General features: G+C 55.3%; 1 protein-coding gene and 1 long non-coding RNA gene across 2 annotated transcripts; one reads left to right on the plus strand and one right to left on the minus strand.

Moving 5' to 3' along the window:
• Nucleotides 1-1,071: 1,071 nt before the first annotated feature.
• Nucleotides 1,072-2,437, minus strand: LOC130514730 (uncharacterized). Its single transcript, XR_008947048.1, has 3 exons — nucleotides 2,372-2,437; nucleotides 1,684-1,763; nucleotides 1,072-1,325 (listed from the first exon to the last, which is right to left on the minus strand). It is a non-coding gene; the product is annotated as an uncharacterized LOC130514730 (long non-coding RNA).
• A 75-nt stretch (nucleotides 2,438-2,512) lies between these two features.
• On the plus strand, nucleotides 2,513-12,588 carry LOC130514728 (epsin-2-like). The gene is given in 11 exon segments (XM_057014498.1): nucleotides 2,513-2,885; nucleotides 4,870-5,189; nucleotides 5,191-5,508; nucleotides 5,732-5,886; nucleotides 6,869-6,981; nucleotides 7,066-7,167; nucleotides 7,343-7,463; nucleotides 7,798-7,950; nucleotides 8,076-8,168; nucleotides 9,522-9,749; nucleotides 9,839-12,588. Coding segments are annotated over 10 exon segments (1,728 nt in total). The 5' UTR covers nucleotides 2,513-2,885; nucleotides 4,870-5,079; the 3' UTR covers nucleotides 10,174-12,588.

Genomic DNA, 12,588 nt, shown 5'->3' on the forward strand with positions numbered 1-12,588 from the left:
AGAGGCGACATGTCATCAACATCTCCTCTGTTATTGCTCCTGAAGGTGGGGGGTGGGGGTGGGGGGTGGGGGTGGGAGGGGGGCAGCCTCCTGTCCTGAGGATTCAACACTGGGACGAAGCAGCTGGTTCTGCAGAGTTGCCCGAGTTCAAATGTCAGATGGAGAGAGACCACGGCGAGCGATTAGTCCCACGGGGTGTGGGGGGGTGGATGTGACCATATTTAGCAGTGATGCAGGTCTGGTCCAACAATAACAACACCGTGGGTGGAAATGTGCAAGAAATGAGATACAAGGAAAAGTAGCACAAGACAAAAGCAGCACATTCCCCATTTGGTGATTGGATAGATAGATAGATAGATAGATAGATAGATAGATAGATAGATAGATAGATAGATAGATAGATATAGATAGATAGATAGATAGATAGATAGATAGATAGATAGATAGATAGATAGATAGATAGATAGATAGATAGATAGATAGATAGATAGATAGATGGATAGATGGATAGAAAGAAATGCTGTTTCTGTTTTAGTTCATTACAATTACAGATGAAAGGCAGGGACTCATCTGCAGAAAAATAAAGAGAAGTGAAAAGAAGTGCGGCTTCAGCAACTCTCCAGGAAATCCCCCGTCAGCGGCTGGACTGACTCAAGCATGAGAAGAGGGACGGTGGGTCAGAGATGGAAGGCAAAAAGAGGATGAGCAGGAGAGGACAGGAAGTGCAACTGGCGTCCAGGCTAAAGGCAAAAACACCGATCATGACACGCTGCTCGAGGGTGATTTCCCAGAAGTTCCTGATAATGCAGAGCATTTAGGCAAAGGTGCTGAAGAAGTTGGTTTGTGGTTCTTGTGTAGCTGCACAATAAAAGCTTTGGTTGTATGTGTCGTTTTTAAAGTGATCTTAGCATTTCTGATGAGTCTTAGTGTTAAAAGGGTTTAGATTCACAGTTTCACTCTGAATTCTGTGGTGTACTTGTGTAAAACCCCCGAACACATGCAGGTGGGTGTGAAAGAGAGAGAGAGAGAGAGAGACACACACAGACAGAGAGAGACAGAGAGAGAGAGAGAGAGAGAGAAACAGATTAGCATGCCAAGTTTCAACTTCCTTTATTTAAAAATACCAATGAAAACAAAGTTTTTCACGAGTTTTCTTCCACAGTTCTGTCCTCCGTTATCATGGTTGAAGAACGTGTGTGGGTCAGGTGTCTCGGCCACGTTCTCCCTGTCTTCTTCTCCTCTTGCACCTCCACTCATGTTTGTTTTGGGGTTTTTTTTCAAAGGAATTTTAAGCATTGGCACCTTTGCACCCCCCCATGCTCGTGCTGCGAAAATGTGGACAGAAACTTGTGAAGTAAAAACACAGAGGGACAAAATAAAAATGTCAAACTCAGAAAAATGACCTCTTTATGTTTCTGATATACAGTTGCAAGACATGAATGTAAAAGACCCGATTTCCATCAATTTTATGCAACCAAATTGACCAGGAGAAGTTTCTGAGATGTGAAATAAGTACGTTAAAACATTTCTTTGCATTATTGTTGTATATTAAAAATATTTTAACCTACGTGCACTGACAGAAAGTGTCACTTAATAACCTCTTCTTAGTCAGTCAGTCATACATTTTGTTAAATTCTTGCACTGCTCGCTTTCAAAACTGTTTTTTATCTCTGCGTTTCACACCTTCTATAGAATATATATCATCCACACGTGTTGCAGCCTTTTAACTGTGATTCCATATGGTTCCTGGTGCGTTCGAGGACCTATGGAAAAACTGTTATCAGCATTATTATATTATAATTATTATATTAGCATCGATGAAATAACTGTGTGTTTACATAATAACAGTGCTCAGTTGTAAAGTAGACTGACTGATGGTCACTATTGCTGTGGTGTTTTGTATTAATTAGATTTAATTTATGTTTAAATTGAACTTCGAGAGTGCTTGATCAAAAACAGGGACCGTAGAAGAACCTTAGTTTTATTCACTGGTTTTAATCCGAAATTAAAGGCCTCTGAAATAGACGCGGGGCGCTACTGACCCCTGCTGGCCGAGGCGGGAGCTGCAGGATGCTGACCAGGCCGGCGCCTCGACCCTCTCGGTCAAATTAGAACCTTTATTCCTCCACAAACAAACTTGTTTAGAGGTGAAAAGATAAGACTCGGCCATCCATTAAAGGGTGTGGTTGATTTCAAATGTGCCGTTTATCCGGGCAGATTTGCAAAACACGGCACTGTTGCCCTATTTCTTAAAACAACTGTCTATTCATAGACGCATTAAAGTATGCACGTTTGGGCCTCTTTAGTTTAAAATACAGGCAGGAAAACCGGTGATGGAATGCTGCTCTGCGACGATTGTGCACGGACACACCTGTAACACACGCACTCGCCCACCATTTACGCTGACAAAGCGTGGAATGCACGGGCTTGTGCAACCAGCCTGCGCATTTTACGCACCGGCGGGTGCGTAAAATACGCAAATTTCACTGTAAAAACGGGGGGAAATCGCGCAGTTCGGGTTCCCACAGACCCCCCGGAGCGGAGGGACTGAAGCAGAAGGGACAAACTTTGGTTTGTCTTCCCGGTCATGGTGTTCAGAACTTGGCTGAGACGAACGGTGACCCGACCGAGTGGTGACGCCGTGGTCACACCCTTTCCCAACACCCCCCCCCGGTCTGCCCGCCATGTTCTGGAGGAGGAGAGACGTGTAGCCTGGCGTTAGCTGCATTAGCATTAGCAACACGGTGGCGGAGGCGCAACAAGCTCTCCAAGCGCACAAATAAGTACCAGATTTTCGTTTCCCCCCTCCGGGAACTGGCCAGGCGTGTTCGCAATTCACCAGCCCCGGACTGACGGTAGAAGTTAAAGTGTTACAAAACGAGCTGGTAAGTCAGCTTTCAAAACAGCCGAGTTGTTTTGTTTTGCCAGGCTGTCCTGTAATCCAGTTTGCTCAACGCTCCGGTGATGTCTCCACCGAGGACCCGTCTGGGCTGTTAGCTTTAGAGGATGCTAGCTAGCTTCGGATGCTACCTGTCTGATTTGATGTCGAAAATATGTTTTGCGTGTGACCGATGCTTCTCATTCTTCGTACGTAACGTTGTTTATATGGACGGAATCCGTCGCCTTCGACTATATTTGGCAGTTTGGGCTGAGGTAAAGGCAAGATATCCGAGGTTTGCTAACTTGGCGTAACTCGGCTAGCGTTAGCGTTGGTCCAACTTTTCGGAGCGAAGTTGCGAACACCGAGATCATTTAATAACTCTTCGACCAAAAGCTGCTCTGTAGAACACACCCCAAAGCAAATATAACGTGGACACTATCACTCCCCGTCCAACCTTTTCATCTAAATGACTCTGCATCTAGTTATTGCTTCTTTGCTAGCTTATTTGGCTAGCCCGGGATAACTATTTGCCGCAAGTTTGCACCCAAGCCGCTAACGTTCGGGGTAACAATAAGTTGCCATTGTTGCTAGTTGATGAACCCAGAAACGCTCCCCTCAAAAGTTGACCCAGATTACCGATTCAAACGAGTCACACGAGTGATCGGAACCCTTTGTAAACCTCAACGAGGCACTTAGTCCGGCGGAAATCGGAGCTAACCCGGGTTTAGCTAACGCGAAAGCGACGCTGAGATTTGCTCGAGCCGCGCCGCTTCAGATCCGCCCAGCGGGGACTTTGAGCGGCTCTCCCCGCAGGAGGACCCCCCCGGCGGGCTGCTCTCCCGCAGCAGGAGCCCCCCCGGCGGGCTGCTCTCCCCGCAGGAGTAGCCCCCCCGGGGGGCTGCTCCTGCCCAGCATCCGCATACTTTCGGGATTTCTGACATTTCTGGGTCCCTCCCCCACCCCCCCTTCCTTTGGCCGCTGTCTTACGGACCGTTTCTGGGGGGGGGTATGCTATAGATCCTATACATCTGTCCCGGTGCCCCCCCCCACACAGGTGGGGTCCTCATCCCTTCAGCATGAGGTCATCGGTGCCGTTCAGCTGGTGCAGCGGAACCGGTTGGAGAGCTGGGAGGCGCCGTGCACGCCCGCGGCGCGCGCACGCGCGAGTTGCTGAGTGTGGGAGAGGACCTGGGGGGGGGGGGTTGTTGCGTTCTGGGCTGGAATGTGTCGCCTGGCGGAGCAACGGGTCGTGGGGGGGTCCGGCTGACCTTTGACCCCCAGGGGGTGAGGTGGAGGCCCAAATGTATTTAGTTGGTTTAGAAAATCCCGGTTCTGTATCCCCTGAAGGGGGGGGCGTCTTTAGGACCGGCGGGCTGGCAGCACCGGCGGCTCAAGCCATCTAAATGCAGGGGGGGTTTCCGGGGTGGGGGGCCGCAGACAAGCCCCGCTCTCTTCCTCCCTGAATCGGTGATTATAGCAGCAGATGTGGGGGGGGGGGCGCCACCAAGTGGGCTCCTTGTTCCTGGAGCTTCCTCAGCTGTGCAGCGCCGCCCTCATGCAACAGGTTAAACGGGGGGGGGGGGGGGCAGGGCGCCCCCCTGGAACCAGCCCAGATGGGTTCACGCCGAACTCTTCCTGGAAGCGCTCGCTCGGCGGGCGTGCCGGCGCACGTCTGGGATCAGGAGGTGGGGGGGTCAGTGTTTCCCTGTGATGCCGCCATCTAATGGATCGGGAGGGGGGCCGGAGTCGTAAATCACTCCCGGAGCCTCCTGCAGCGGATGCGGGAACGCGCTGAATCCGTATCCTGGTTCAGGGAAAACCGCTCCGGTTTCCTGCTCTGAGTCCTGTAAAACTCCCATGGTTGTCCGGGGGTCTGCCGCCCGGGGGTGGTCGTGAACCGCAGGATGTGGCGCTGCGTCCTCGCCATCAGCCGTGGACGCCGCCGCGCGTCTCGCCGCCACTCACGCCGCTCTCTCTCCCCCGTGCAGGCGATGGCCGGCGCTCTCTGACGGAACATGGTCCTGACGGCTGTTCTGGAGGACTCGGGAGCTCTGCACCGGCCCAGAGACGCCTGATAAACCCTCGCCAGACCCGCCCTGACACGCCGCCGCCCCCCCGCGGGTGCATGGACACGTAGCGCGGCGCCCCTCGCGTCTCGCCTTTGCTTCCTCTCAGCCCCGTTTCCGACCGCCGCCGCCATGCCGAGCTCCACCATCCGCCGGCAGATGAAGAACATGGTGAACAACTACTCCGACGCGGAGAAGAAGGTCCGCGAGGCGACCTCCAACGACCCCTGGGGCCCCTCCTCCCCTCATGTCGGAGATCGCCGACCTCACCTACAACGTGGTGGCCTTCAGCGAGATCATGAGCATGATCTGGAAGCGCCTCAACGACCATGGCAAGAACTGGCGCCACGTCTACAAGGCGCTGACGCTGCTGGACTACCTGATCAAGACGGGCTCGGAGCGCGTGGCGCTGCAGTGCAAGGAGAACATCTTCGCCATCCAGACCCTGAAGGACTTCCAGTACGTGGACCGGGACGGGAAGGACCAGGGCATCAACGTCCGGGAGAAGAGCAAGCAGCTGGTGGTGCTGCTCAAGGACGAGGAGCGCCTCAAAGGAGAGAGGTGAGCACCGGCGGGCCCCGGGGGTCCCGCGCTGGCCGGTACGGCTCATACGGGCGGATGTTTAGCTAACGCTAACGGCGATTCCCTGTGTTCTAGCTTAGCGTCTGAAACTACCCTGCTTTCTGACCCCATGTGTGTGTGTGCGCACGTGTGTGTGTGTGTGTGTGTGTGTGTGTGTGTGTGTGTGTGTGTGTGTGTGTGTGTGTGTGTGTGTGTGTGTCAGGTCCCAGGCGCTGAAGACCAAAGAGCGGATGGCCCAGGTGTCCACGGGCAGCAGCCAGATGGGCTTCGGCAGAGGCTCCTCCCAGCCCAACCTCTCCACGTCCTACAGCGAGGAGTACGGCCGCTCCGACGGCTCCCCGGCCTCCTACCACGGCTGTAAGTACCCCCCCCCCCCCCCACCGTCCGCGTCGGTAACGTGAACACACACGGGCCGACACACACGGGGCCATCATACTGTGGGCCATCAGGGCCTCTGAGAAGTGAGCGACCGGAAGTGGGTCGACTTGAGGTGGGCCGGTCCAAAACCCCCCAGTGGTTCGCTGCACTGCTTCACCTTGTAGACGTGTGTGTGTGTGTGACCCCCCCCCCCCCCCCCCCCCCCCGCCCGACTGGCCCGTTGGTCCCTGAGCTGCCGGCGCTCTCGGAGGAATCCACAGAAATCAGGATTTTCTTCCATTTATGGAATTTTCCCAGATTCCCCCTTGGCTGCGACCTCTGCTCCTCCACTGGCGTCTCCGTCTGGAGGGGGCCACATTCCTCGTCCTCCTGATTGTCACCTCAACCCCCCAGCTGGCATCATCGAAGCTGTTGCTTTGATCTTGATCTGGGGGGGGCGGCAGGTGCCATCAGACACGGGGAAGGAAGTGATGTAACACAGGAAGTGATGCGACAGGCCTCTTTGTTGGGTCTTTGTTGACCCAGGAAGTACTCTTAGACCCCCCCCCCCCAACACATATCCAGGAAGCCGAGAGAGTTGCGTCATAGCGAGGCCGTCACGGTTGCCACGGAAACGACGAGGGCTCGTTTTTAGGCAGAAACCCAAACTGGGATGTTTCTTCTGGACCCAGGAACCGGCTGCACGTCAGAGACATGTTTGACATGTCGGAGCAAGTTCGGGATCGTTTCCGCTCCGAACCTCATCAGAGGACGAGGGAGAACGTTCCTCCTCCTCCCACCGGCTCCTCCCACCGGAGACCAGGAGAACCCGGAGAACCCGGTCCCCCACCTCCCACCTGCTGTTCACTTGCTAGATGCTGCACATGAACTCCAATCTGTCGGCCTGATGGTCACATGACCTCTGTTGACCTCTGTTGACCCCTGTTGACCCCTGTTGACCTCTCTTGGTCCTCCCTCACAGCCACGTCCCCCAACGTGGGCTCAGAACTGGAGCAGGCCCGACCTCAGACCAGCGGAGAGGAGGAGCTCCAGCTGCAGCTGGCTCTGGCCATGAGCAGAGAGGCTGCAGAGCAGGTACACACACACACACACACACACACACACACACGTGCACACGCTCCTGGGTGCACGTGCACTCACTGTTCTGTGCACGTTCAGGAGGAGCGGCTGCGCAGAGGCGACGACCTGAGGCTCCAGATGGCCCTGGAGGAGAGCAAGAAGGGGGGGCCCGATTCTGGGAAGCTGAAGAAGAGGAAAGAGGTAAACGGGCCGACCCGGCGGCACCGGGCGGAGCCCAGCGTCCCGCTGCAGCCGTGCACGCTCGCTCGTGCACGCGGGACAACTGTGACGCAGCAGATTAACTGTGGAGGAACTCCAGCACACTGAAAAGAGCCCCCCCCCTCTCCCCCTCTCTCTCTCCCCCCCCCTCCTCCAGCCAAAGTCCTCTTTAATGGACCTGATGGACGTCCCAGAGCCTGGTGCCAGTGCGGACCCCTGGGGGTCAGGGGTCGTATCCAGGGCAACAGCAGCACCAGAAGACCCCTGGCAGTCCTACGGTAGGAACGCTCGTGGGGGGGGACAGACATGTGGGGGGGGGGGCAGACGTGTGGACGTGTGGACGTGTTGTCCCGCTGTCCTGCCTGGGAGTCGTGTTGAGCAGGAATGCTGCTGCACTGGCCGGGCTGCATTCCTGCCCCGCCTGTCGGGGGGGGGCGTCCCGAAGGAAGGACGCTCCCTCTGGGAGGGTTGCGGGCGGCGTGGGTGGGTTAAGGGGCGGGGCCAGGCTCCGGGGTTAGGCTCCACCTGCATGCAGCACAGTCGCCACGGCAACAGAGCTGACAGGCTGGGCTGAAGGACGGCCCTCTCTTACTCGTGCTCTCTGTCCTCAAGGCCCGGGCCCTAAGCCGGCGGCCCCCGTGGACCCGTGGGGGACGACCCCCTCGGTGCCCCCCCTGAAGAGCAGCGACCCCTGGGCTTCGGACTCGGCCCCGGCCCCGGACCCCTGGAGCTCCGCAGCAGCCCGGCCCAAGACCTCCACCACAGGTGAGCGCTGCCCACTGTAATAACACGGTAATAACGTGGCCGTCTCCAGAGTGCCCCCCCCCCCGTCCAGTCCTTCCATCTGTCCGTCTGTTTTCATGTCTGTCTGTCTGCGTCTCCCCCCCCAGGTAGCTTTGAGCTGTTCCGTGCCTCCAACGGTACGTCCAAAGAGGACTTCTCCGAGTTTGACAGCCTGCGCTCGTCCTCCTCTGTCCTCGCTGGTACTCACCCATGTCTCTGTCTCTGTGTCCCCCCCCCCCCACACCTGGGCCAGCTGTTTACGGAATCCTCCTTTTAGCTTAGCAGCAAATGCTAACGCGGGCTTGGTCTCCCCTGAAGAGGGTTCCAGCCAGTTTGGTCCTGGTCTGGGACTGTGTGTTTTAACTGGGGGTGGGATGGCGACGCGGGGGGGGGTGGGTGTGGTGGAAAGTCGACGCTGCCGCGTCAGCGTCTCCTTATGGCTCCGCCCACTTCTCACCCCTTCTCTGTCTCTGAAATGTCCTGGTCTGAGCCAGCATCCGTGTCCGGGGGGGGACGGTCCAGCAGGGCTGTCCAAAGCTGCTGGTTCTGGGCTGTGAATGGTGGGGGCGGGTGTCACCATGGTAACCACAGTGTTTGATGACCCTGAAGTTTATTACAGACATTTACACAATATTGGCTATAATTTAACTTCTAATGCTACAGGGCTAATGCTACAGGGCTAATGCTACAGGGCTAGGTTACAGAGCTAAGGCTACACGGCTAAGGCTACAGGCTAGGTTACAGAGCTAAGGCTACACGGCTAAGGCTACCGGGCTAGGTTACAGAGCTAAGGCTACAGGGCTACAGGGCTAGGGCTACAGGGCTAAGGCTACAGGGCTACAGGACTAGGGCTACACGGCTAAGGCTACAGGGCTAGGTTACAGAGCTAAGGCTACACGGCTAAGGCTACAGGGCTAGGTTACAGAGCTAAGGCTACACGGCTAAGGCTACAGGGCTAGGTTACAGAGCTAAGGCTACACGGCTAAGGCTACAGGGCTAGGTTACAGAGCTAAGGCTACAGGGCTACAGGGCTAGGCTACAGGACTAGGGCTACAGGGCTAAGGCTACAGGACTAGGGCTACAGGCTAAGGCTACAGGACTAGGGCTACAGGGCTAAGGCTACAGGACTAGGGCTACAGGGCTAGGGCTACAGGGCTAAGGCTACAGGGCTAGTTACAGAGCTAAGGCTACACGGCTAAGGCTACAGGGCTAGGTTACAGAGCTAAGGCTACAGGGCTAAGGCTACAGGGCTAAGGCTACAGGCTAAGGCTACAGGACTAGGGCTACAGGGCTAGGCTACAGGGCTAAGGCTACAGGGCTAGGGCTACAGGGCTAAGGCTACAGGGCTACAGGGCTAGGTTACAGAGCTAAGGCTACACGGCTAAGGCTACCGGGCTAGGTTACAGAGCTAAGGCTACAGGCTAGGGCTACAGGGCTAATGCTACAGGGCTAGGTTACAGAGCTAAGGCTACAGGGCTACAGGGCTAATGCTAAAGTGTACCTGCCTTTGTTGCCTCAAAGAAACACTCGGCAGCGTGCTCCTTGTTTCCCAGGCGACGGCGGCATGGCGTCCTCTGGCCCCTCCCAGGCCAGCCTGGCCAACAGCAGCAGCCTGGACCTGTTCGACCCCCTCCCCACCAGCCTCTCCATGTCCACACACCCCACCAGAAAGACCCCGGAGTCCTTCCTGGGTCCCAACGCCGCCCTGGTGAACTTGGACTCCCTGGTGACCAAGCCGGCCCAGCCCGTGGCCGCCGTCAACCCGTTCCTGGCTTCCACAGGTGGGGGTGAAGGTGACGCCCACTGATCCCAACGCTTCTGCTGTGACACATCCAGAATTTGCTCTCACCCTGTTGTCGTCTCCGTGCAGGCGGCGCCGCTCCGGCCACCCACGCCAACCCCTTCCAGGTGAGCCAGCCCGCTCCGCCCACCCTCAACCAGATGCGGCTGAGCCCGATGCCGGCGGGCTTCGGCGCCGTGGCCGTGGCCGAGCCCGTGTCCTTCCCCTCCGTGCCCGGTCAGCCCATCACCATGGTCCCCCTGGCAGGGATGGCCCCCATGGGCCACGCGGGGCCCGGGATGGCGGCGGGCGCCGTCGGGGGCGCCACCGCCGGGATCCCGTCGTCCCTGCCCCAGCCCCTGATGAGCATCCCCCCCCAGGCTGGGGCGCAGCCCGCCGGAACCACCAACCCCTTCCTCTTGTGAGGGGTCATACGTAGTCCCCCCCCCCCCCCTTTTTTAAAATCTCTCACTTTGGCTCCTTAAAGCTGAAGGACTAAACAGAACCAGATGTCTTACTCATGTATCTCTTTTATAACTACTAGTCAGGTCAGGCTTCCTCTTAACTAATTAGGCCGTTTAATCCTGGCGTTTTCCCCTCCGTCAGCGCTCCACGGCCGCTGCTCCTCCAGGTCGGTGCCGGGGGGGGGGGGGCCCTCTGACGCTGCGCTCCTCTCCTGTGCAGGGGCGCGACCCCACGGACGCCAGGATCGTAATCTCGACTCATGCTAATCTTTTATAAGCCCTCCTAGCTGGTGCGCGGGTGCCCATCCCAGTGCTTTTACACTGTTCCAGCGCTCGCTCGCGCGCTCACACCAGTGCGGATGAGACGGACAGACGTGTTTTTACTCTTGTGTTTGTATGTTACTGGGGATTTTGCACATTTTTGTCTCTGTTTTTGTTTTTAAATCTGTGACTGTTGGACTCACCATCACACCTTAGCTAAAAGGAGACGAGCTAGCCGCTTAGCATCACATGTAACGGCACGGCTCTTGGTACCAACCTGTGATTACTGGTCACTTCCATCATCGAGGACGTCCCCCCGCTTCCCGAGTTCGGACACGAGCTTCGACCCGCGGCGGTCGTGGAATGAACAAAGAACTTCTCATGGAAGGGGTTTTAAAAATGCTAAGGATGCTATTTGTGTCCGCGCAGGCACTGTTGATAAACGAGCGTTACGGCAGCAGTATTTTATTTTTTTTTGAGCGCATGCTAGTTACCTTTAGAGGCCGTTTCCAGGGTTAAAGGGAAGAGGGCGCACTTTGACACGGTTGAAAGCACCGTCTCGCTCACAAGCATTTCCACGTGGCGCTGAGCCGCTCCGGTGTGTGTGAGGTGTGGGTTACACGTTAGCAAAGTTTAGGATTGGAGTCAGCTGCCGGGGATCATGGAGCGTTTACCTCTGAGTGGATTTTCTGTGCTAATCTAGCTACAAGAACATTAGCCAGTGGGGGTGACACACACAGTTTTGAGGATTGGTGGATTCGTAGTGCAGGAAGTTCAACAGTGAAACACAGATTCTAACCAAGTGATTGTTAACGGTGTCTTTTATTTTCTTTTTTGATGTAACTGTGTAGCCAAGCCTTTGTGTTGAAGGTGTTGCTAGCATGTCCGACCGCCGGCGCGTCACTAATCTTGTCGCTCCGGGGTCGTCTGTCACTCTTTTCTGTTAGCACAACTGTTACCAAAGTCTGGAAGTCCCCCAGACGGCCTCCTCTGGTAGCCTCACACTTCACTGACTGTTCCCTCTTCCCCGTTCATGGTTCAATAACTCCATTATTGTCGTGTCTGAACCTTTATGTTAGAGTTCTCCATGAGTTTGTGTGTGAACGTGTTACTGGCTAAATACTGAGAGCAAACTGAACATTTATCTGAGGTGGGCTGGTGTCAGCGGATGATGTCTGCACCCTCCCTGTTGGTCACTTTTATTCTTTCTTCTGTCAGTTTCTCACTGCCAATGTTTCTACTGTGGGGGGGCTCTCTTGCTTCTCTTTCGGGTGAGTTGGCGCCCTCTCCTGGTCTGCTGTGGTATGACAGCCACGCTGGACCCCACTATTTTCACTAAATGCAGACTTTTACTTCTCTCAGGCTAAAGGAGGGTTACTGAACACTATTCCCTATGGAACACCGAGGACGGCGATGATTTTGATGCTTTTTATTGGGGGGGGGGCGCGACTTTGACTTCCAGAGACCAGCAAACGTTTTAACATCAGCTCAGAATATGCAAGCAGTCGTTGGAGAGCGCGAAGGACGAGAGAACTCCGGGTGCGTTCTGCCGTTAGAGTTGCTAACAAACTAACACGTTTAGCGAGATGTTGCGACGTCGCCTCTGACCTTTGACCCTTGCTGCAGTCACGTGGCCAAGAAGGGATTTTTATGTACTTTTAAAAAACAAACAAAAAAAAGATGTAGGGGGGCGCCGGTGGGATTCCACACTGCAAATGAACTTTCTTGATCTCTGGAAGCAGCAAAGGTCTCTGCATATTAGCATATATTCACCACGCTTTCAGCAGGGGGACTAACAGCTTGTGGAGCGTCGTCATCGCGCATAAACGGCGTTCTGTCTTCTTCACCTCCGTCTACGTATCGTCATAGTACCGGGAGCAGGCTGCTTTTTTTTATCGGACATCTGCTCCACCTGTTGGCATTATAACTGTATAATATAATTTATCATTTGTACTATTGTAACAGACCGTTTCCTCCCTGATTCTGTGTCCTGGGTTTTTGTAGGAAAAGTCCCCGTGGTGTTTTAACAGCATCTAAACAGGCGGAGGCAGCGGGTCACACTCTGTAGCTGCTTTGGTTCAAAATAAAATGTATCACTTCAGCTCTATAATCTCA

The sequence above is a fragment of the Takifugu flavidus genome, chromosome 18 (genome assembly GCF_003711565.1).
Source record: "Takifugu flavidus isolate HTHZ2018 chromosome 18, ASM371156v2, whole genome shotgun sequence".
Taxonomy (NCBI): Eukaryota; Metazoa; Chordata; class Actinopteri; order Tetraodontiformes; family Tetraodontidae; genus Takifugu; species Takifugu flavidus.